General features: G+C 47.2%; 1 protein-coding gene across 1 annotated transcript in view; it reads right to left on the bottom strand.

Annotated features, from left to right (window-relative positions):
- Positions 1–5,554: 5,554 nt before the first annotated feature.
- Gabbr2 (gamma-aminobutyric acid type B receptor subunit 2) overlaps positions 5,555–25,674 on the bottom strand; it is a 352,225-nt gene continuing 332,105 nt past the window's right edge. The window contains exons 15-19 of the mRNA XM_078047869.1: positions 21,028–21,252; positions 19,020–19,202; positions 16,760–16,889; positions 11,295–11,412; positions 5,555–8,211 (exon numbers count right to left, since the gene is read on the bottom strand). Of these exons, the coding sequence (XP_077903995.1) occupies positions 8,046–8,211; positions 11,295–11,412; positions 16,760–16,889; positions 19,020–19,202; positions 21,028–21,252 (822 nt within the window). The 3' untranslated portion in view covers positions 5,555–8,045. The remainder of the gene's footprint in view (positions 8,212–11,294; positions 11,413–16,759; positions 16,890–19,019; positions 19,203–21,027; positions 21,253–25,674) is intronic.

A 25,674-nucleotide genomic window follows, 5' to 3' on the forward strand; every position in this document is an offset into this window, starting at 1 on the left:
TATACCTCTCAGCCACTCCTCCAGTGAACCACTTCCTCCAGCCACACCCCACCTGCCTCTAGTTACCACTCGGTTCATCTGTCACTGATTAGGTTAAGGTGATATCCCACTCATTTCTCCTCTGAACCTTCTTGCATTGTCTCACACATGAGTTTTGGGGGGACACCACACATCCAAACTGTAACAGTTTATATCTATTTTGAATGTAACCAGGGACCTTTATAAAAAGACTTTGTCATCATTGTGCCCTTTGGTTTTTTAGTTTGAGGAAAACTGTCTTAAGTCTTTTCCATAGGAATTCCAACAGGAGAAAAGTGTCTTCTTCCTTGTTTAGAAACTGCAACTTCCTCTCAGTGCCAGAACTTTCCAGTTACCAGGCTTGGTACACAAAAGAGCAGCTATCACCTTGGGGAACAAAGGAGGCCCAGCAAACAGCTCTTAAATGCCATGGGTTCTCCAGGCTGGCTGCTGCCCCAGGTTCACCTTACTCCTGCAGCTTCCGGTGTGGAGTTTACCCTGTGATCCAGTCGATGGAGGTGCTTCTGGCATTGGCTTCTGTACCTCAGAAGCCACGACACTCAGGGCCTCAGAACCACGACTATGAGGGTCAACATGTTTCCTGTTGCTCCTCGCAGTGGTTTGCATGATGTTTGTCCCCCAGAGTGCACGTGCAGGAAGCGTGGTCCTTAGTGTGGCAGTGTTGAGGGGTGGGACCTATAGTGTGGGGTTAGTGGAAGGTTATTAAGCCATAGGGCATTGCCCCTGGAAGGCATTAATGCTGGTGCTGGGGAGTGAGTTCTTTTGAGAATGTGTTGTTGTAAAGCAAGGCCACTCCATACACTTGACCCTCTCTGTACCCAGCCAGTTCCCTTTCCACTTCTCCACCATGTTGTGCTTCAGCTAAGGGCACCCTCACCAGAGGGTATTCTGTTATAGAAACGCAAAACAGGCTAATGCATCCATGTCATCCCATGTCAGTAAGGGTGAGCATGCCCAGTGAGCCCAGATGATTAATCGGAACTCCCCCTTTTCCCATGCTTAGTTCTGGGAAAGGCCAGTTCCTCTCCAATGTTCCTCTCCATGAATTTCTGAGAGTGTGTGTGCTCATGGTCATTTCTTACTCCGTATTCCTGCTTGTGCAGAGAGCATATTTTCTCCTCTCGTCTTGTGGTTGCTTCTTTCCCTTACTCTGGCCTCTTTCCAAGCAGAATTTGTTCTCTTCCTGCATTTGCATCAAAACCCACAAGACTTTTGCTTGTATTGTGAATGTTCCTGAAGGTTTAGGGACATTTTGCTGAGGGAGTGAAAGGAAGAGAAGGGAGAGAAGGGACAGGGCTTACTTCCTGCCAACGCAAATGACTTAAATTCAACTGCTTCATATCCCTATTCTTAAGTCTTGTAGCTATGATGCCATTACTTGACCATTGCCCCCTTCTAGAACCCCCACTCCTCTCTTCCCCCACCAAGTTTCCTGCTGTTCCTAACAGAACTGTTGTTCTGTCTTTCTCACCTTTCCCCCCACATAGCATGCCAAGATGCTTTGGCTAAGAGTCCCTCCTCAGATGACTTCTTCTGTCTGGAGTTGGATGACGTGGCCTGCCCTACAGTGCTTCCGATTCACCTTATGAGCATTCCTTTTGTCCAGGAACAGAACAACGTTTATAAAGCACTTTTACCTACCTGAGCCCCTTTAGCCATCAGAACAACCCTGAGTGAGGCATTATGTCTATTTTATAGATGTAGGACTAGAAACTCAGAGAGGTTTAGTAGCTCATGCAAAACCACACACTATGTAAGTGAAGGAGTAGAAATGCAGGCTCAGGACTTACAGTTTTGAGATAAGAGAGACAGAGAGGATGCTTGCTGTCTTATCATCCAGAAATCTGAGGCCACAGGAACTCCAGGGTAAATAATTAGCACAACAGCCCAGTTGCTCTCAGGGGCAGCTGTAGCAACCCCAGCAGGTACCTGCATTCCACAGGTCAGCTCCCTCCCCATGCTTTGCTTTTTTTTTTTTTTTTCTCCTTTTGCAGGCTAGATGGCTCCTACTTGTCTTCAGGTCTAGGTACAGGCTGGTTATGGGTCCCCGACAAAATTAAAATGCTATGTACTCAGGGCTGGAGTTGTGGATCAGCAGTAAAGCGCTCGCCTAGCACGTGCAAGGCACTGGGTTCAATCCTCAGCACCACATAAAAATAAATAAATAAAATAAAGGTATTGTGTCCAACTACATCTTAAAGAAAATATTTTTAAAAAATGCTGGGCTGGGGATGTGGCTCAAGCGGTAGCGCGCTCGTCTGGCATGCGTGCGGCCCGGGTTCGATCCTCAGCACCACATACAAACAAAGATGTTGTGTCCGCCAAAAACTAAAAAATAAATATTAAAAATTCTCTCTCTCTTTCTCTCTCTCTCTCTCTCTCAAAAAAAAAAAAAAAAAAAGCTAAGCACTCTGTTCAAAAGTCACAAAGAATTCTAAAACAGAATTCTAAAACAGTGACGACAGAGCAACAAGCCAATTATGGGGTATTTAAAATGACTGTACAGGTGGCAAGCCCTTGTTTGGAGGTTAGGTCCCCAGGAAGCATGTCCAGACTCCCCAGTCTGGGCTGTCTGCTTATCACATGCTGTCATCAGCGGTGCAGGACCTGGTTCAGTGCAGGGACCTCACTGGGGCCTCCGAAGCCTCCCAGCAGGACCTGGAGGAAGCAGGCAGTGAACTGTCATCTCCCGGCAGACCCTGAGTGAGACCAGGCATGACTGGGTGAGCCTCTGGGACTGTCAGGGGTTTCATGCATTGGGTGGTTCCCCAATCCAAGCGAGGTACGACAAGCCAGGAGGTGGGAGGAAAAGAGGTGACAAAGAAAGAACTGCAGAACAGACACGGGTCCTTCCTGGGGGTGCGTATCTTGGTGCCAGTTCCTGAGTCTCTAGGCTAGTCCAATGACATCTTCTCAGCCTCCTAAGGTTTCCTCAGCCCTCAGGAGCCTGTGGGTATCCCTATCCCTCTCCCTACCCAGCAGCGTGTGGGCCAGGGAAATCTTTCCCGCAGGTCTCAAGACCAAGAGATGGGAGGAAGGTGGAATTCTCCAATGTTATGGACCATAGTGAGACTCAGGTGAAGATCCCCTGGCTCCCACAGATTTCTTTTGGTCCTAAGTGACAGAAACCCTTCTCTCTGCAGAAAAATGAGACTTAGTTGCTCTAAACGGAGATACTCAATGCCGATGCATCTTTAGGTGCTGCCTCTCCTTGAGCCTAGATGAGGGGATCAGGGCTCAGTTCCAACCTTCAAAGTGGAAGAGATTTCAAACCTCCTGAAAATAGTGGGCAGAAACTCTGGGAAGGACTCTGATTGGTTGGGCTTGGGTAATGAACATATCCCTGAACCAATCCCTGTGTCTAGGTGGGAACAAGGGCGGGGTTCCAGATTTCCTCCTATCCTTCCTCCCAAAGCCAGGACTGTGACTTCAGAGGGCAGAAAGGGGGCCCGAGAGGCAGGACTGCCAGTGGCTGCCAGTCTGTTTATACAGTCTACCCACCATCACTCCTCTCCCTGTCCCTGGCTTCTAGGCATTGAAAGCTGATCTCAGGAATATCCTTGCAGAGGTGAAACTGCTTCGAAGGTCAGGCCCTAGCTGGCTGCTTCTGGAAATTTCTTCCTGTTGTCCCTCAGAGGACCTCAGTGTTGCCACTATGATCCAGGGCGACAGCGCTTTTCAAATGGCTTCAACTCCAGAATACCTTTCTTTGAGGCTTGGAAATGTGTTTTTATTTTATTTTTACTTCAGAAATGAGCTGGTCATAATCAAAGGAAGACAAAAAAAAAGTTTATTAAAAAAAAAATGGAGTGTGAAGTGCAACACTGCCCTCTGGGCCTTTGCCCTGGGCTTCAGTTCACACAGACCCTGCTGCTCAAGGCCAAGCGGGGCATGAATAACTTGGGTGAGGATGATGATAGGAGGATTTTCTTGTCCTTTCAGAGGTGCTAAGAAGAGACGTGTCCATCAGTGGACTCCACATGGAAAGTCAGAGCCCCTGAGAAAATGACTCCATGTTCTTCTCCCTCGCTGTTGTTCTACTGTGGTTCTGGGTCGAGTGTGAGGAAGTGGGTTCAGGAGAAAAGAACGAGGCTCACAGCCAGGACATCTAGGTTTCCCACCTGTCCTCTTATGACCTTCTCATTGACTTTGGCTCCAGTGACTGGGCCTCAGTTTCCCCACCTATACAATGAAGAGTTGGATAGGATGGTTTTTCCAATCCTTACTGCTCATTTCTGTGAGTCTAGGTCAGACAGAGAAGGAAGACCTGTCAGGATTCTTGATCATTCCTCTTTGCAATGGGCTTGTGAGGTCACCTTGGGTGAACCATCTACATCCTTGAACATCCCGTATTATACAGGAGGACTGTAAAAAAGATAGTGTGGAGTGGCAGGCATTCAGCAGGGCTCTCTTGGGCCAGGATTCAGGAGGCCTGCTCCTAGGCAGATGTCATGATTGAGGATCCTGTGCACTTCAAACCTCTGACCTGGGGATGGCTCTCCTGTGAAGTCTGAATCCAGCCCCCTTATTTCTGAGGCCCACACCTGGTCCCACTGCCTGGGACTTCTCCAGCCTGCTGTGGCCTCCTCTACCCTTGCTCTCTCTTCCAGTCTCAGCAACCAGTCTCGACACAACTTGGCCAAAATGTTCAATGCTGCAAAGTCTCATTGAAACCTGTTTTGAGCCATTGGGAAGATGGCTACTTAGTAGAACATTGAGGAAGCAGATATGACTCCCAAACTCAGGGAGCTCATGATGCAGGTGGAGAGAGGACCATGTAAGCGTGTCCCCAGTGCCATGAGATACAGCACAGTCCTCAACTCAGAAAACAGGAAGAGAGGAATTCCTGTCAGGGGAACTAGAGGATGAGATGGAGCAGGTGGCTGAGGGCCCACCACAATGCAGGAAGTGTACACAGCCTTTAGATGGAACCCTGGGATGCAGGGAGAGGCAGCCACGGGGCTGGGAAAGAGCAATGGGCAAAGTCTTGACAGGCCACAAAGGTCTTGAGAGAGGGCTGAGGCTGGGGAGTGAGTGACTTTTCCATGTCAATCAGGAACCTTTTGTTTGCGATTGATAGGAACTTAGTCCAGATTAACCCCAGCAAAAAGGGCAATTTATTGGAAGAACAGAGTATTCAAGGAAGGCCTAACCAACTGAGCAGGAAAAGACCCAGATGCTACTGGCCTTTGGGAGCAGCTAACCATGGACTTGGACCCCATCAGTACCCAGATCTTCTTCCTGTTTCTCTCAGTGGGTTCCATTTTTCCCTTGCAGGGCAGACTAAATACCTCTACATGGAGGACTCCTGGGAAGGAGTTTATTGCCCTGCTTAGTCAGGTTTCCACCCTTGAGCCACTCAGAAGTTGGAGCTGCATGGTGATGGGGCATGTGACTGTCAGCTGAAGGCAGGAAGGGCCTAGCTGACCAGGCACCCCCAGGCTGTTTCTCAGCCCCTTAGTGGCTCTTTGAGGAACATGGTCCCAGGTGACCTCCATTTGGGGAAGAGGAGGCATTCAAGACAAATTTTTTTCCTTTTATTCATAAAAACAATTTTGCAACAATTTATTAAAAATTGATACCATGCAGTAGGGGTACGAGAAATTCCTCATTTACATTTGATTCTGGCAGTTCCAGTCTAATTTAAAGCATTTGTGCACTAAACATCATTGGAAAATGCCTTCAGGCCGAAGCCTCTTGGGAAATGGACCGGGTGTGTTTGCTGCATATAAAAGAACAGAACCATGGAATAGCTAGAGTCACTTCTGTGTGTCTTGTTATTCTCAGAAAATTAAAAAACAAGATGGGTAAACCTACAGGATCAGTAAGACAAGAGAATGTACTTTGTGGGTTAACCTAGAAGACAGAGCACGTTTGGGAGTCACAAAGGTTTACAGACGCACGCTCACCTCCGGCAGTCCAATACTTTAGTTTGTTTTTTCCTGCTATGCTGGAATAATATTTCTACAGGTATTTGTGTGTGTGCTGTGTGTGCATGTGTGTGCATGTGTGTGTATACATTATGTACAATTAAGTGTCTCTTTCCCTTTGAAAAATTAATGTGATCCTTTAAATTAAATTTGGTTTTGGTGAAATCAAGAAAGCAAGTAAATACTGGTAATACACAGAGTGACAACACGATTTTTAGTGCCTAAACAGAGAATGACTTCAACTTGACCTGTGATGTGTGAACTTTTTTTTTTTTTTTTTCCCTAAAAGCTACAGTACCTCCATAACCTCTCCTTGAGGGAGGGGAGGGGAAAGCTGTGCTACGCGAACTGGGGTGTTGGAAATGTTGGCGATGGTGATTCCCGTGGGCCCTTTCGTCAAAGCCTGGTGGTGACAACAGTGTGTTCCTGACTGCAGTGGTTCTGGGAAGAGATTATTGCCTGCCTGTTGAAGCTGCCATTAGGATTCTTTAGGGATGGAGCGAAGTGCTCGGTTGTGCAGACGTCCTGGACGTTGTCATTCAGGCCTTTCTTTAGCAAAGAATGAACCTGTCTAGGAATGTCAGAAAAGTCGTTGGGAGTCTCCCTCCAGCCAGGTTGTTTCAGGCAGAGGGCTGTACCGGAAGCTTCTCTGGGCCGCACCCCGGCTGTAGTGAGGGCTGAAGGTCATAGTCACACTGGTACCTCACAGGTCAGGGCTGCTTACTGTTTGGGACAAAGCTTTCCTGGATGAGATCAGGTGTCGATCCTCAGAGTGACCCTGTGAGGTAGGCAGGACGGGTGTTATTTCAACCCCAACCTGTTACAGAGGGGAAACTGAGGCTCAGAGAGAAACTGGTGACTTGCCCAAGGTCACGCGGGGAGTCAAGGGGACTGAGGACTTGAACCCAGGTCTGCCTGACTCCCACGCCAGTGCTCTTTGGGGTTCATTTAATGGGAAGAGTGATCGTATGAATGGGAATCAGTCTGCTGACCGATGGTCCCCAGTGATCCCAAGGGGAGAGCTCACCGGCTCATCTGGATGGAAGGCTGCCTTCTGGAAGCCAAGGGAAGCCCTCAGCCGGCAACTCTTCCCCTGTGACACCAGGGATGTCTTTTAGCAGAATGCCCTCGATTCACTTTGGTCAGAAACAAAGTCAGTGGAAAAAAAAAAAAAATCCCAGCCAGCCCTTGGGCCCTGATGGGAGAGGTTAAAGTGCACATCTTTCTCTATCATGTTTGCTGGGAACAGACATTCCGTGATTAGCTCGGGTGGTCCCCCTTATTTCCGGGAACACTTGATATGAACACAAGGACACGGCCAACATGGTGGGTGCTTGACAGACTGTCGGTGATGCTGCAGAGCGAGTCTGCAGTGACATGCCCTAAATCCCCACGTCCCGGAACGGTTGTTATTGTGTTAATGTGTGGCATTTATCAGAGTAACAAACATCTCATTCGGTGATGGAGGCCCCCCCAGGGAGCATGCGAGTCTGCCTGCTCGGGTTCCCCAGCGCCAGGGCCGGTGCCTTTCTGCCCTTCCCATGGACTCCCTGCGCCGGGGAGTCTGAGGTGGGCTGGGCTGGCAGCTGGGGACCTGGTGGCCCTGCTCACCTTCTCCCCCACCCATGTGGAGGAGGGCTGGTGGGGGCCACAGATGGTGATGTGTGTGCAGAGTACAGAGGCGGTTTCTCCGGAAGCCCTGGCCTCTTCCCGAGGCTGCTCAGGGCTTCTCCTTGAGTCTAGCTGGAGTCTAGGCCTCTCTCCTTGTCTAGAATTTGTTTTGTTTTGTTTTGTTTTTTTGCAAGTTTCAACTATCCCAGCTCTCCTTGTTTGTAGACATTATGGAAGAAGTCATTTCCATTCCTCTTCTTTGTGAAAGAATAAGAACTTCACAAATAAGGCTCGAGGTCAGGTGCCACGTCCCCCGTCCCGTCCACTTGAGGGCCAGCCGCGCAGTCCCGAGAGGCGGCCGTGGTGCCCCGCTTCTCCACGGCCGGAGCCCACAGTGTGCCTGTGGCAGACGCCTCTGCCGGCATGGTGCGGTCACGGGGAGGCCCCAGCCCAGGCCTCCCACCCTTACAGGCCCGAGACCATGACTCGGAAGGAGGGTGGCACGTGTCTGTGGCGGGGGCTGGCGGTGGGGCTGACGCAGGGGCTGACGCAGCTGGCGTCCACGCCTCCGATGGACGGGAGGTAGGCGTGGTGGAGGATGGGGAGCTGGAGGGACAGCCGGCGCTGGATGCTGGAGGGGAAGAGAGGAGGGGTGTTAGTGAAGGCTGCCTGGCTGCTCTCCAGAAAGTTCTCTGGACTCACTTTGGCTAATACAAGCTGATGACAGGAGTCTGTTTTTTCTCTGAATCCAAGAACTGTCGTCTAGCCATCCAGCCATCGAGGGGGTATTCAGTGAAAACCTATGTGTCCCTCTGTTGCTCTGGGAATAACCGGGGATAACTGGGGACACTCGGGGACACTCGAAGGAGGAGGGAGATGCAGTCCTCCGGAGCCTCTAGGCCAGGGTTCCACGGTCACAGGGCAGTAACCTCCTACCTCCCTTCTAAGGGCTCAGATCTCTTTCCAGGAGACTCCTCTTCCCTTCTTCCTTGAAGTCCCGGGACTCCTTTGTAAATATCCAAGAAAGAAGCCAAGAAGAGCAGGAGGTGGGCTGAGTCTGGGAGGGTTTGCATGCCACCCTGGGAGGGGCGCCAAGGAAGAGGGAGCTGCCCTCTGGCCCCTGGGCAGGGCCACACCCTCAGTCTTCATCCTTGGCAAGGCTGCTTTTGGGGAATGTGCCCAGGTGACCGCCCTCCTGCTCTGCTCAGCTGCATTTTTGTGCAGTTCTCCATCCACCCACGTGGCAAACTGCATTCCCTGAAGGAGGGGACTGGATCTAATGCCTCCTTGTCTCCCCAGTGCCTGGCCACTCAGGAGCATACAAACCAAACCAAACCGGATCTTAACAAAAACTCAACAAAGGACGAATTGCCAGCCCTGTGGTGAAGAGGGGAGTTTACCTAAGTTGCTCAGCACACCTGGGGAAGCCGGACCCTTGCTGCTTCAATGGCTCCACATGGCTTGTGGCAGAGGCCATCGATTCATGGGGCTAGCTCATCCCAGAAGGGTGTGCTCCACAGTTTATTGAGGACATGGTGGGTTCTGAGATGGCTGGGTACAGATGAAGTGCTGCCCTTACTACCCAAGGACCTGCTGCCCAGAAAGACTGCCCAAGAGACACAGGTGCGCAGGGGAGGAGAGCGCTGGAGAGTCCCTTTTGAAAGGCAGGTTGGGTGAGGGGACTGTCAGCCATGATCCATTCCTTAGGGCAAGATGGTGCTGGCAGAGTCCAGGGAGAAAGAGGAGCTGAAGAATAAACCTGGGCCTGGGAGAAGGGTGCTCTGTCCACGTACCAGGGCAAGGCCATCTGCCGAGGCAAGGGGGGTGAGTAGCTCATGGCCGTGAGTGTTCAACACTTCCTTGCTGAGAACCGACTCAACACTGGAACCTGTGCTCAGTCCCGGGGGCTACATGGACTCGCCTTGACCTCAAGGTGCTTACACTCCAGTCAAGGCAACGGAAGGGGAAACTGCTGACAAACACTGGCCACTACTCTGGCCTGGAGCTGGCCAGTCTTGGAGCTAAGGGGGTGGAGAGGCCCACTCCTTGGAGTTGGTGACTCGGCTGCTTTGGCTGGCTCCACTTGTTATTTCCCATGGCCAAGTTTCAGAGTGTACATGTCTAACCCCTGCTTCCAATTTAGTAGAATTTGGAAAGAACTAAAATTGCCAGTGGGAACGTAGTTAGCTGAGGTGTTTTGGGGTGTTGCCTTAGACATTGCCTTCTTGTCGAGTCTTCTCTCAACACCCCACCTAAAATGACACTCCTTAACCCCCTTTCTTGCTTTATTTTTCTTCAAATCACTTATCATTTAACAGAATATTCTTTTTTTATGTGGTGCTGGGATTGAACCCAGGGTCTTATGCACGCTAGACAGGTGTTCTACCCCTGAGCTTTGTCCTCGGCCCTCATGCCCTGTGTTTCTGTAAAGTTGTTATCCTGCCAGGCAGAATGGAAGCTCTAGAAGATATGGAAATGTGGAAGGGAGGGATTTTTGTTTGTTTTCTTCATTGCTGTGTTCCCATTGCCTATGCCTGATGCATATAAACAGGTTTCAGTAAATCTTGAAGTAAATGTATTTAGTGAGGGTACATTTTACACTTAACAAAGGCATCGGGCTAAGGGGAGAACATAAGGTTTGATGTTGGATAGGCCTGAGTTCAAATCCTACCTCCTGTGCTTAGCCACTGGGTGAGCTTGGACAAATCACCTCCCTCCCCTCTTTGGAGATCAGTTTTCTCATCTGTAAAAAACAGCACTGTGGGCTGGGGTTGTGGCTCAGTGGTTGAGCGCTTGCCTAACATGTATGAAGTACTGGGTTCGATTCTCGCACCACATATAAATAAATAAAATCAAGGTCTATCAACAACTAAAAAAATATTTAAAAACAAAAAGAGCATTATAATAGATGTGGAATAGATGTGGAACTCAAATAATACCATGGGTATGAAAAACTGTGCCACAGCCACATCAATGTTTATAGCAGCACAATTCACAATAGCTAGAATGTGGAACCAACCTAGATGCCCTTCAATAGATGAATGGATTAAAAAAATGTGGCATTTATACACAATGGAATATTACTCAGCACTAAAAAATAACAAGATCATGGTATTTTGCAGGGAAATGGATGGCATTAGAGCAGATTATGCTAAGTGAAGTTAGCCAATCCCTAAAAAACAAATGCCGAATGTCTTCTCTGATAGAAGGGGGGTGTGTGACTCAAAATGGGTTAGGGAAGAAGAGCATGAGAAGAAGACTACCACTAAATAGGGAAGAGAGGTGGGAGGGAAAAAGAGAGAGAAGGGGAGTTGTATGGAATATGGAAGAGACCCTCATCGTTATACAGAATACATGTATGATATTGTGATGAGAAAAAGAAAAAAAAGTGTCACATTAGATTGGCTAGAGAGAAATGATGGAAGGGGAGGGGAGGAGTAGGGGGGATAGGAAGGGCAGCAGAATAGAATAGACATTATGATTGCTGTATGTATATAGGTGACTCTATGAACAGTGTGATTCTGCAATCTGTATAATTAGAAAAATGAGAAATTATACCCCAATGATTTAAATGTATGAATTGCCAAGATCATTGTAATGTCATGTGTAGTTAATAAAAAAAATAAAAGAAAAAAAAGAAAAACTGTGCCAATCATAAACAGATGTACAGGGGAGACACATTCTTCCTATAATTCTCAAGGAGAAGGTACTCACTGTTCTGGGGAGTTGATATCTTCTATGGGATCTTTGCATGTTCGGGAGGATTCTGTTGGGTTCCACTGTAGCTGGGGATTTTGATCGAGGTGATTTTTTAAAATGGTCTTTCCCCCATCTGAATGCAAAACAACAATATCACAACAAGTTCCGTTAAGTTAGTTTACGAATCAGCAATGCAACCTTTAGGATGCTGCCCAATGAATGTAAAAAAGATCCCCCTCACTCTGCCGTCTCTGGACCAGGATTTGTGCAGTAGCTCTTCTGAGACCAAGGCAGTGAGCCAAGGAGCCTGCACTCACCCGGGGAGGGCAGCAGCATGTGACCCGCCTCTATTCTCTTTTTCTCCAAGAAAAATGGGGGAAATTAAGGTGACTGATATAGACAACATAACTTGGAATTGAGGCTCTGATATTAAGACTGTTTCATTGGCACATAGGGATGACATGACATCCCTATAATATACAAAAAAACCTTGTATATTTTTGTAATTTTATATTATATATATTTTTCCCAGTTTTAGCAAAGATCAAAAAGATTAATAGTGAACTCCTAATGGGAGTATAAATTGACCAACCTCTTGGGGGCACTGTCAACGTGTATCAAACATCATAAAAATGCAAACCTTTACTCAGAATGTCTACTTCTGGGAATTATCTTAGAGAAACAATCAAGGATACGGGAAAAGATATTCAACTAAGCATCATTTATATCAAAATGCTGGAACTAATCTGAATTTGTCCAGTAATAATGGATTATTTGAGTAAGTTCTGGAGCCTCCATTCAAAGGAGTATTGTGTAGCCACAAACCAGGTTGATGTGACCCTCGCTACCCTCTCTGGACTTCAGAACCATCTGTAGTGATTTAAAGAAATATGAAAACCAGCCCCATCCAAGAGATTTGGATCCACTCGGTGGGGACAGGTGCATCAGGGTTTTGTTTGTGTTGTGGTGGACAACCTTGTGTACAGGTCACTCTGCCCTCACATGAGCACCACCCATCCTCATTACTCGTGGATTTTGTCATTACAAACTTATCCACTCATCAAGATTTATCTGTAACCCACCATCAATGCCTGCCATGATTTTGTGGTAATTTGCTGATGAGCATAGCATCTAGAATTTTGAGTTGCCTGATGCTCACCTTCCCGGCTGAGGCAACATTCTGCCTTTTTGTTCAGCTCTCATACTATAAATAAGTATCTTTTTTGAGGTTTATTTAGTGATACATTTTCTACATTTTTGTTTTTGCAATACTGGGGTTAAATGAGGGGTGCTGCAAATGCTAGGCAAGGACTCTAACACTGAGCTATAGCTTCAACCCCTTGAGCCTTTTTTAAATTATATTTTGAGACAGGGTCTCGTTAAGTTGCCCAGGAAGGCCTTGAACTTGGGATCCTCTTGCCTCAGCCTCCTGAGAGGCTAGCTTGCTGAGATTACAAGTGTGTACCACTAAGCTAGGCTCCTTTCTCACATTTTTGTACTGTTGGTGATTTTGCTGTTTAAAATGGCCCCCAATGTAATGCTGAAATGCTGTCTAGGGTTCCTAGGCACTGTGATGTGCCTTATGGAGAAAATCCATGTATTAGGTAAGGTTCCAGCAGGCATGAGTGTTGTTAGCCATGAGGCCAATGCTATTGAATCAAATATATATATATAAAAGAGAGAGAGAGAGAGAGAGAGAGAGAGAGAGAGAGAGAGAGCGCGCGCACGCTGGGTGACCTGGCACACACATGTAATCCCCAGCAACTTGGAAGGCAGAGGCAGGAGGATGGTAAGTTCAAGGCTATCCTCAGCAACTTAGTGAGGTCCTAAGCAAACTTAGTGAAACCCTGTTTTAAAATAAAAAAAAATAAAGGACTAGAGAATATATATTAAATGAGTTTTTTTGGGGGGCAGTAGTGGGATTGAACACATCCCCAGCTCTATTTTGTATTTGATTTAGAGACAGCGTCTCACTGAGTTGCTTAGCGCCCTGCTTTTGCTGAGGCTGGCATTGAACTTGTGATCCTCCTGCCTCAGCCTCCAGAACCCCTGGGATTACAGACATGTGCCACTGTGCCTGGCTTAGATGAGATTTTTTTTTTTTTTTTTAAAGAGAGAGTGAGAGAGGAGAGAGAGAGAGAGAGAATTTTTAATATTTATTTTCTAGTTCTCGGCGGACACAACATCTTTGTTGGTATGTGGTGCTGAGGATCGAACCCGGGCCGCATGCATGACAGGCAAGCACGCTACCGCCTGAGCCACATCCCCGGCCCAAGATGAGATTTTTTTAAAAACAGAAACATGCATAAATCAAAGTAAGGTATTGATTAATTGAATGAGTTTTATTTCCTTTGAGACTGCTCTTTTGTTTATTTTCATTTGGATTATTGGTCTTTTTCTTATTAGTATATTATGTATGTTTTGTATATAATTTCTCCGTATTTATAAATACATGAGTTTGTTAAAATTTTATTTGGCTTTGTTTATTGTTTGATTTTTTTGAAAACATGAATGATTTTCACTGTGAAAATTAGTTTTGTTTTTGAAATTTTATTTATTTACATTTTTTAATTAATTAATTTATTTTGAGATGGAGTCTACTATGTCACCCAGGCTGGTTTCCAGATTGTGTGCTCAAGGATCCTCCTGCTTTAGGCTCCTAAGTAGCTGGGACAATGGGTGCATGCCACCACCCCTGGCTGAAATCAAATTTATTATCCTCTCCTTTTGTGTTTCTGTTGTGTATCAAACTGAGGAAGGCCTTTCCCTGAAGTTTTCTTTAAAAACTCTCCTTTCTTTCAGGATTTTCATGATTTTGCTTTTTTAAAATTTTTAAAAAAATTATTAATGGGCCTTTATTATTTATTTATTTATTTATTTACATTCGAGGATCGAACCCAATGCCTCACATGTGCTAGGCAAGCTCTCTACCACTGAGCCACAAACCCAGTCCATGGCTTTTCTTTTTATATTTAAATTTTTAAATCTATCTGGAGTTAAGTTTCATGTAAAGTATGAGGCAAAGAGCTACCTTTATTCTTTTCCAGATAGTTACCTATTGATCACAATGAAATTAACTGAATAATTCATTTTTCCCCCACTAATTTGAAATGCTTATTTTTACAAGATACTAAAATTATTAAGGGTAATTTTTATTCTTTTAATTTCTCTATGAAACATTTTTGCAATCAACATCTTATGTAATAATAATTTTATAATATTACTTCTCTCTCCCCCTCCAGTATAGGGGACTGAACCCAGGAGTGCTCTACCACTGGCCAACATACCCTTTTTATTTTGAGACAGGGTCTCGATAAGTTGCTCAGGCTGGCCTTGAACTCGTGAATCTTCTGCAGTAGCCTCCTGAGTAGCTGAAATTTCAGGTGTAAACCACCACACCTGGTTATAATATTATGTCTACAACAAGCATACTTATAATAATACTATAAGAATAAAAAAACCAAAAAAACTTTTTATCAATTTAAAAATAAATTTATAATAAATTAGAGAATCTATGGTAATGACAAAAATCTAAACAATAAAAAAGGTATAAAATTCAATGTAAAAATGAACCCGTTTTGCCCACCCTCTGCACTACCATTCCTTTTTTTGGACAGTACTGGGGATTGAACTCAGGGGCACTCGACTACTGAGCCACATCCCCAGCCCTGTTTTGTATGTTATTTAGAGTCAGGGCCTCACTGAGTTGCTTAGTACCTCGCTGTTGCTGAGGCTGGCTTTGAACTTGCAATCTTCCTGCCTCAGCCTCGAAGCCACTAGGATTACAGGCATGCACCACTGCACTGGCCCAATACCATTTCTTTCTACACAGGTGAATGCTGTTAACAATTTTGGCTGGGCGCTGTGGCGCATGCCTGTAATCTCAGTGGCTCAGGAGGCTGAGGCAGGAGGATGATGAGTTCAAAGACAGTTTTAGCAATGAGGAGGTGCTAAGCAACTCAGTGAGACCCTGTCTCTAAATAAAATACAAAATAGGGTTGGGGATGTGGCTCAGTGGCTAAGTGCCCAAGTTCAATCCCTGGTATCAAAACAACAACAACAAAAAGCAAAAAAAAAAAAAAAAAAAAAAATTTGGTATTTATTTTTCTAGGCTTTTACTTTCTGCACTGGGTATTGAACTCAGGGCTTTGTGAATTCTAGGTAAGTGCTCCACCACTGAGCTATACTCCCAGCTCTCTCCCTATACTGTCAAAAAATATCCATATTCTTTCTCTCTCTGTCTCTGTCTCTCCCTCTCTCTCCCACTTGCCCTCTTTCCCTTTCCCCCTCTTGTCTGTATGATGCTGGAATTTTTAAAAATATCTTTATTTTTATGTGGTGCTGGGGAATGAACCCAGGGTCTCATGCGTGTGAGGCAAGCACTCTACCACTGAGCTACTACCCCAGACCCTGAAGCTGGCTTTTTTCACTTGGAGATTTTTTCCATATCTGTACAAATAAATAGACCCACTTCACTTTTTAATGGATATATAATGTGCCATGTTTGGTTGGATGATAATGAATGAAACCACTTCAAATCATAAGCATTTAAGTTAATTACAGAATTTCTCACTTACAAATAATGTGATGAGTATCCTTGTGCATGCTTCTTTGCCCACCTGGACATATTTCCAAGGGGCACCTCCTCTATGGAACTGCTAGGTCAGGAAGCTTAACAGTTAACATTTGGAGAGTGCCAGCTTGATTTCCAAACATCACAGGAGAACAGGAAATTGCCCACTTTTTATCTACATAGATAATCTTTTGTATGTGTGTGTGTTTAGGATAGCCCCGGGCTTCATGCATGCTGGGCACACATTCCACCACTGAGCTGCACCTCCAGCCCCACACCCAGTCAACTTTTAAACTGAGAGGTGGGCAAAAAGTGGTCTATGAGTTGGGTATGCTGGTGCATGCCTATAATAGCAGTAACGTGGGAGGCCGAGGCAGGAGGATCTCAAGTTTAAGGCCAGCCTCAGCAATTTAATGAGACCATCTCAAAAAAAAAAAAAAAAAAAAGAAAAAGAAAAAGAAAAGAAAAAGGACTGTGGATATAGCTCAGTGGCAAAGCACTCCTACATTCACACACAAGAGTGTGTTGTGGCTCACACTCACAGGTGATTGGTGAGGTTGGAAATCAGTGCCTACCTTACTGATTATTCTTTTCTTGTACACTCATGAGACACATTTGAAACCATGAAACGTTGTTCAGAGAAGTAAATGTAACTATTTGCTGGGAACAAAAGGGAAAGCACCAGCTCCCTGGGAGCACTTGCGTACATGCAGACCTGGCACTGGAGGGACGGGAACAGAAGCCCACGTCCAGCCTGCGAGGCTCAGAGCAGACACTGAATTGTGGCCAGGAGACAGCTCCAGCTGAGTATGTGTGACTTCAGACCTGTCCCTTGCCATTGTGGAGGAAGATGGCTGGCTGGCGTCTGAAACCCCAGTTGTCCAGTGCGGGTTCCGCCTCCTCTTACCTGTGCTCTCTGTGAAGTTCCCAAGGTTGAGGATGTCGTTGAGCTCTTGGTAGTGGTTCTGTTTAATGTACGTGGTCTTTTCTGGTGTGTCCTGCAGCTGCATGGTGACCTCCTCCAAATCTTTGTCCAGCTGGAAGACAGTACTCCAACTCAGTCACTGTCTTCCCTCTCCCCCTGCCCAGCCCAGGGAGCTAGCCAAGAAGTGGGCTGGACCTCTGCATCTGGTGAGGAGGTGCAGGATTCTGCTGCTCTTGCTCAAGGAGAACCTAAGACCCGATGGACCTGGGCTTGAACCTTGATGGAGGAGCTGAGCAAGCCCAGGAGGTAGGGCAGAAAGAGGGAAGCTTAGATGTGGAGTTGACAGTCCTGGGGCAAATCTACGCTGTCCATTACTGGCTCTGTACTGGTTTAAGAGTCTCAATTTCTTTATCAGCAGTATGGGGCAACCTTTGTACCTACCTCATGGGGTGTTGTGGAGATTAAATGGGAATGTGTAGAAAGTTTAGCCAGTCAGTCCAGTGCCTGGCACTGAATAAGGATAATCTGTTACCATAGTACTATTACTATAAACAGTATTACTGGTATCTAACAGCACCCTCAATGTGGAGAACAGATACTCAGGGTGAACAGCTGTGAGCCTCACACTGTTATGGAGGCTCAGGCCAGCAGGGCTTATCCGGAGAAGCTGATCAGGATTGGTCCCTGTCATGTCTGGGTTACATAAAAATCAGGTGCAGGTCCTGGGGCAACTAAGCCCACAGAAGCCGGGAAGGTGTATGTTGGAGGGGGCAATGGTAGATTGAGTGGGTGGCTGGCATCAGGTACAGTATTAGGGAAGGGACCTTATAAACTGAGGTGCTGTTGTGATTCAGGAGCACTGTCACTGTTTAATATATTTTCACATGCAGATGGAGATACCCGTTCCCCCTTGTTTGTGTGTGACTCACATGGCAGGGCCAAGATCTAAGGCTGGGAGGAAAAAGAGGCCAGATGTGATCCAATTCCAGGGGGAAATCCCTACATTTTAGGGCTTTTAACAGTGGCTTGGTTTTCCCAGAGTGCGCAGACTCTTCACTGGAGGGTGTGAGCAGAAGTGCAATGTCAAGGCCCGGAGATATTAATCAGAGAGAGGTCAGATGCTGACCCAGAATCAGCAATGAGGGACAGAAAGCTTTCCTGCTCTGACTGGGGGCTGGTGTGGAGCTGCAGTGATTTCAGGGTACTCTTTATGGCAGGCTACTGTAAGTCCCCCAAGGAGCTGCTGGATCAACCAAGTAAAAATACAGTTAAATTTGAATTTCAGATAACAAAAGGTCTTTTTATTTTTTCTCGTGTTAAGTATATCCCTAACATTGTATGAGATATACTCATCTGAAAATTTGATTGGTCATTTATCTGAAATTCAAATTTAACGGAGCATCCTGTTTCTAACCTGGTGCTTCTTCCCTGCAACTGTCCAGCAAAAGGTGACATTTCCCAGCCTCCTCTGTGACTAGAAGTCATGCACTTCCAATCTAACAGGAGCAGAACCAATGTGTGCAATTTTGATGTCACTTGCTTAAAAGGCAATGGCTTGCCTTTTAATGGACTTCCTGTCACTCCCATTGCTGAGACTGAGATGAGGACTTGCCTTCTGCCCAGCTTTACTTGAACCTGGTCCAGCAATGACCTTGGGGAGCCAAGTTGCCCAATAGGGACCTCTCTCCCCAAGACCCTGGGTGGGAGAGAAGAAAACATGTTTCCTTTGGCAGCTGGCAGACCAGACTGTGGGCCTAGTTGGACCCCTGGCCCTACGGAAGGGAAGCTGATTTCCCTCACTGATATAGCAAGTCCAGAATCTGGGGTTTGCTTTGGGCACAAAGGAATCTGGTTATGACCTCTCTGGAATATTCCAGAACCAGATAAGACCCCCCTCAGGACAAGGGTGAGAACTGCAGCAGCAACACCTCCCTCCAGGAAAGCCTCTGCTCCCTTCCTCTTCTCTTGCTGTGTGTGATGGGGTTCTAGGGGTTGCTGGCTGGGAGGGTCACAGATCTCTTGTGAATTGCTTTCTTTCTGAGGATGTCTTGAATGTCCCAATCCAGTCTGGCATTGCTGGACTCTAAGAATCTGGGCTGGGTGGGTAGTAGGCTCTTGTCAGTTAGATCTGACAAATGCCCCTATCTAATGGGTGCCAGCCTGGGGGCAGCAGAGGACTGTGCTGCAGGTGCATGGGCTGGGAGGGCCTGCAGGAGCGGGGACTCGGGGAGGCCTGTGGTACCTCGGTGATCTTCATCCGCAGGCGGTGGTTTTCCGACTGCAGGCCCTCCAGGCGGGATGTGCTTGCTTGGTTCACGCTGGTGACCGAAGTGGATGTTTTGGAGTCTTCTTTTCTCTGGTTCTGAGTGAACTGGAATCTCCTGTTCTGAGTTGCTGCATCTGGGTTTGTTCTCAGAGTGATGAGCTGAAGGGAGAGTGGAGGACTTGAAGAGAGAAGACTGCTTCCTTCTTCCCTCCCTAAGTCAACAACTCCTTCCCGACTGCTTCCTGCCTTCTCCTTCACCCTGAGACCACTAAGGTGGCTTCCCTCTCTCCACAGGCCCCACGCAGAGTGTCCTCAGAGGTCAAGGCCTCTGTCTCTCCCTCCTGCTACACGATGATTGTGAAAAGTATCTCTTCACGGTGTCCTGAGGGCCGGCCCTTCAGATAAATGGGAAATATAAGTGTGTATTCCAAATGGTCTTTCCTTTGGCCCCAGTGATGCTGCTCCTAAGTGTGGGAGTCCAACCTCGAATGTGACTGAGTTAACTCCCCCGCTGGGTGATGTGGCGTCAGGCACCCATGCTGCTAGACTATCCCGCTCTTCTAGGATTTGAGTGACTTGTGTCTTCCTGCCTGAGCTTGTCTTGCTACAGCCCCATGGGGGGAGCTATGCTCACCTGTTCCTTTGTAATATAACCCTTTGCCCTGTTTAGGATAGAATGTTCCATGGAAGTGCCTTGTGTGTGTCTCCCTCTCTTACTGTGCCCTTGGGTGTGGCCTACCTAATGCCAGTCAACCTGCTGACAGTGGACACCATGAAGACAGACTCAGCCCCGTGAACCTGACCCCTTGCTTCATTTGAATAGCTTCTCCTCAATAAAAGGGGTCAGCGCGTGCTCTCTCTCTCCTCTTTCTCTTCCTGCAGACCCTTAAGGTCAGAGGAGCCGTCACAGCAACCCCAAAGAAAAAGGTATTTGTGTCTCTTGTGTGGTTATTTTGTGCAGCCCAGTTAGCCCAGTTCAACTGGAGTGACCCCTGAGCCTTTTAGTCGTGAGAACAGAAACCGGCACTTAAGATTGCATCTTAGGGAATAACTGGAAACAAGAAAAGTGTTATGTAGAAAAACTGTGCACCTGTAATATTAAAAAAGTCTGCAAGCAACTGCAACGCTCACCAGGAAGGGAGCAAGTGGACATGTTGGTGATGGACCTTCCTCTCAATGATGCTCTCAAATGAGGGGAAATATGGACAAAAAGTTCAGCGGAAGAGGCAAATTATGAAGTAAAATGTGTGCTCTAGTTACAATAAAATCTTACAAAGCATCATCTCCCAGCCTTTGGAAATCAGAAAGACCAGCAGGCAACGTCAAAAACAGTGACAGTGAAAAGCATCCAAGAAAATGTTAAGCTTTGTTAATTTTAAGGTGACAGGACTATGGGAAATTTCTGAAAATCTAGCTCCTCTCTGCATTTTCGAAGCTTTCTATAATGTGAGTTGTCACTGCTACAATTTGGGGGTGTTTGGGGGTGTTCCTCAAGGCTCATGTGTTGAAAGCTTGGTTCTCAATGTGGCAGTGGTGAGATGGTGGGACCTTAAAGAGGTGAGGCCTACCTGGGAGGTCTGTAGGTCATTGGGGGCATGTCTTCAGGAGAGTTAAATGTAGTTATCATGGAACTGAGTTAGTTCTTAGGAGAGCAAATTGTTTTTAGAGTAAGCCCAACCCCTGAATCGCTCTCTGGCTTTGTCTTGAGATGTGTTCTTTTCCTCCCCTGTGTCCTCCTTGCTGCTGTGACACCATCTGCTATGAGATCCTCACTGGCGTATAGCCAGCACTGGTGCCATGCCCTCTAATCTCCAGAACTCTGAACTCCAAAAACCTCTTATATTATGAAGTTAACCAGCCTCAGTTATCTCATTATAGCAATAGAAAATGGACTAAAACAGTCATCATCATAAAAAGAGCATGTGCAAAACCTTAGAAAGTGGAGAAAGCCCAGCAATGGAATCATAGGCCAGGGGCCTGGTACCTTTGGCACAAACACCAGGCAGAGGGTGATGGTGCTGCAGAAGATGATGACCAGAGCCACAATGCAGAACTGCACGTTGGGCTGGTCCCGGGTCAGGAAGGACACAGCGGCCCCAATGATGCACATGATGCCCACGTTGTAGACACTCATCCCGATGTACTTGCTGTCATTGAGTGCAGGGATGCTGACGTTGCGGGTCTCCCAAGCTAAGAAACAACCGAACAACTGAAATGGTGAACAGAAAGGGAAGATGGTCATTACCAAGTGACGGCACACACTCGCTGCCCCAAGAAACTGCCAAATGGGGGGCTGCTCAGGAAGGAGGGGTTGCAGAGAGGAATGCTGGAGGCCCTTGCTACCAGGCATGTCTTTTGGATGAGACCATCTGCCTCCACCCATGGCCCGGGTTGCGTCCTACTGAGGAAATCTAGACTGAGGTGGGTGACAAGTACCTGGTTCTCCTTCACTTCCATGACTGGTTCATTTCACAGACCCATCAGTGGGAAGGGACTCCAGGAATGATCACGACCAACTCCTCCCACTCTCTAGAGAACACGGAGGCCCAGAGAGGAAGAGGGGACTTGCCCAAGGCCACACAGCAAGATGGTGGCAAAAGTGGGTGTCTCTCCAGGAGTTCAATCTAGTCCTTTTTCTATTACACTGAGCATATACCTTGGAGGTGGGGACTGGGATGACATCCCAATGTACAGAGCCATGCAGAACGGAGACTACATTTCCCAACTTCCCTGGAAGCTCAGGGTGGCATATAACTGGGTTCTGGACAATGTTCCATAAGGGAAAATGTGCATAAGTTCTGAGAGGTGTCTTTTAAAGGGAAAGGGTGTTGAATTTGCTCCCGAAAAGTTGGAGTGGGAAGTGATGCATGGAGCTTCAGCAGCTGTCTTAGACCAAGTTGTGGAAGCTGTGTGACGAGGACATGTGAGTAACAAGAAGCAAGTAGCCCTTGGCCAGCCCCCAGTGGCTTACTCTCCTTTCCCAGAGAGGAAAATTACCTCTTTCTCTAACTACTATTAATTTTTTTTCACTTTCAGCTCTTTTCCTGACCAATATATCTCCCTACAGAACTGGACAGGGTAGAGACCAAAATTGAGGTTTGAGCCTTCATGGGAGGCCCAAGGGGAGGTGGGCTCAGGGGAGGTGTGAGAGGGTTTCCGCTTGAGTGCAGCCTCCTTCTCAGCAAGGCCCTCTTGCCTTGGGCACCAGCCCTGCAGCAGGCATGGAGAGCTGAAAGATCCACTTATCACTGCCCCGAGGACCAGCTTGTGAGGCAGAATAACTTGCTTGGCAGGAGAGAGCAGAACATGGAGCCAGAGACCTGGACTGGACTCTGCAATCCGCTGGCTGTGTGACTTGGGGCAAGTCAGTCACCATCTCAGAGCCTCACTTTCCACATCTGTGAGATGGGAACATTGCTAAAACTCAGAGTTCTCACAGGGTTTCTGCTCAGCTGAGAGAAGACGGCAGGGGAGCACGTTGCCGATGGAGACGTCCTGCACCAAGGAAGTCAGAAGCTACTTAGTCATAGATATTCTTGCACACACCATGGTGGCTTTCCTCTCCCTGTCCTTTATTCCTTTATCTTTTCCTCTAAATGTGTTATCTTTCAGGCTGGTTTCTCCTCCTCCTCCTTTTAAAAAATATTTAATTTATTTTGATACCAGGGATTGAACCCAGGGGCACTTACCCATTGAGCCACATCCCCAAGCCTTTTTTTTTTTTTTTTAAAGAGAGAGTGAGAGAGGAGAGAGAGAGTGAGAGAGAGAGAATTTTTAACATTTATTTTTCAGTTCTCGGCAGACACAACATCTTTGTTGGTATGTGGTGCTGAGGATCGAACCTGGGCCGCACGCATGCCAGGCGAGCGCGCTACCGCTTGAGCCACATCCCCAGCCCCCAAACCTTTTTATTTAAAAAATTTTTTTAGTTGCAGATGGATAGAATACCTTTACTTTATTTATTTATTTTTATGTGGTTTGAACCCAGGATTGAACCCGGTGCCTCTGATGTGCTAGGAAAGTGCTCTACCACTGAGCCACAACCCCAACCCCTTTATTTTTTAATTTTGAGACACAGTCTCCCTAAGTTGCTGAGGCTGGCTTTGAACTTGGCAATTCTCCTGCCTCAGCTTCCTGAGTTGCTGGGATTACAGGAATGCACCACTGTGCCCAGCTGCTCCTCCTCATGTGTGTGTGTGTGTGTGTGTGTGTGTGTGTGTGTGTGTGTGTGTGTGGTGGGGTGCTGGGGATGGAACCAGGGCAGCTTTACCAGAACCACATCACCAAGCCTTTTTTAATTTTATTGAGACAGGATCTTGCTAAGTTGCCTAAGCTGGCCTCAAACTTGTTATCCTCCTGCCTCAGCCTCTTGAGTACTTGGGCACCACTAAGCCCCACTGTGATTTATTTTTCAAAACAATTCCTTTAAAAATAGGGAACCAGCAGCCCAGGAACCAGATGCTGAGTGAGGGAAGGAAAACATTGCCTGTTGGGAGCTTGTGTTGTGCTGGTTCCTTCACATGGGACGCACTTCAGCCCCACAGGGGCTGTGCCATCTAAGAGAGCAGGAAGCAGAGGCTTACAGGTAGAGTGACCTGCTTGGGGACCCACGGCAGTGAGCGTCAGGGCTGGATGGCTGCCTGAGACTTCAGCTCTCTGACAAGTAGTTAGCGTGGCCACCTCTCTGCCACACTGCCAAGGTGCCAACCAAACCAGCAGAAAGGTCTTAACCAGTCATAAAATATGGGCATGCCTGGGGACCTGGTGGCTGCCTGCAAATCTCTCAAGAGCGTCAGGAGAAATCAGAGTAATGCATTCTTAGACCTTCAAGCGACAGAGAAAGAACTTGTGGGCATGAGTTATACGGAGGTAGATTTCAGTGGAGAGGAAGGAAGAATTTTCTAGAAAAGTGACTCATCAGAAGCAGCTCTAATAATCTGGATTCCCTAGACACTGAACTTATTAGACAGAAGGGTCTTGGCAGATGCCATAAGGATCCTGAGATCATCCTGGGTTATTCTGATGTTCCTTGAATCCAATGGCAAGGATTGGGAGAGAGGAGGAGAAGGCCATGTGAAGTTAGGGTGGAGACGGGAGTTATACAGCCACAAGACAAGGGCTGCCTGGAGCCACCTGCACTGGAAGAGGCAAGGAAGGATTCTTTCCTAGGCCCTTGAAGGGAACATGCCTGCCCTGATTTTGGACTTCCAGCCCCCAGTGAGAGAATACATTTCTGTTCTGTGAGGCCACTGTGTTGCGCTATTTGTCATGGCAGCTAAAAGAAACTAATGCACATCCATGGGTGGTGGCACAAGCTGCTTTGAGAAAGGCAAATTCCCATCACTGGCTCTGTGGAAGCAGGCAGCACGTGAACACTGGTTGGTGGACTGCTCTGTCCAGCCCAGGGTCTGTGCTTCTGGAACAGAAGGGGTAGGGGTAGGATTTTAGCTATAGACCCTAAAGGCCAGGAGGGCTATGGAGGGCTCCCTGCACACACTCTAGAAGGGGAAGCACGCTCTGGATGGCTTCTATAATGCCATCCAGCTGGGGCATTCGCTTCACAGGATAGATGCAGTCATCTCCCATCACTTTTGGAAGTGGGCGGGAGAGATAATGAATGATGAAAACATGGCAGGCACATCCAGTTTAAAAATGTCAGTATGATTTGCTACAATCTAATTTCATGGAACCTCAGAATCAAGGAATGTGGAGGCTGGAAGGATCTTGGGGAGAGCCTAGTCTCACTCTTCTTATTCAATGAGGGGAGTCCCCTCAGCATGCCTTCTGCGATAAAGCTCATCCCTTCTCTCTCGGGATGCTGTTCCCTGGAACAAAATTATTCTTTTTGTTATATCTATTTTTTAGTTGTAGTTGGACACAGCACCTTTATTTATTTATTTATTTATTTTTATGAGGTGCTGAGGATTGAACCCATGCTAGGATTTCACATGCTAAGCAAACGCTCTACTGCTGAGCCACAACCCCGGCCCAACTTTGCCTTTTTAGATCTGTCTGGGCCATCTATCTCTGACAGCTCTTCCAAGTGTTTGGTGACCATGTTCCCTGTGTGTACTCTGTCCACGTCCAGGACCTCTGGCCAGTTCTCCAGTTCCTGTTGCCACTCTAGGCACCTCCTGTAGAAGGTCATCACCCTGAGGGGTCCAGATTGTGGCCTAGTAGTCCTGTTATTCCCCCTGGGGCTCAAAAGAGCGCTGTGGAAATCCTGAGAGTCTCAACTGGAACAATCTTTCCCTAGGGTTCCTAATGCAGGCCCTTCTAGTGTGGCCCCTTGAAGGACACAGGATCTACAGTTCTGTGAGTCAGCAGAACATTCGAGGGGCCCCAAAAACCCCAGTTTATTTAACTATTGGAGACAGCTTCATTCTTGAAAGCCAGAGTAGGGGGGACCTTTCAAGTCCTTCCTAACATTGAAACTCCACAACTGTGCGATGTTGGCTTCATCTGTGATCTTTGATTTAGCAGATGGCGGGAGGGGAATGAAGGCTGGACTCAGAGACTGCAGGTTACTGGGTAGCCTTTGGCAAATCACTGAACTCCTCTGAGCCTTCCTTTCCTCATCTGTGAAGTGGGGATGATTTCATTCACCTCCCATGGACTTAGAGAGGATCCA

The sequence above is a fragment of the Ictidomys tridecemlineatus genome, chromosome 4 (assembly GCF_052094955.1).
Source record: "Ictidomys tridecemlineatus isolate mIctTri1 chromosome 4, mIctTri1.hap1, whole genome shotgun sequence".
Lineage (NCBI taxonomy): Eukaryota > Metazoa > Chordata > Mammalia > Rodentia > Sciuridae > Ictidomys > Ictidomys tridecemlineatus.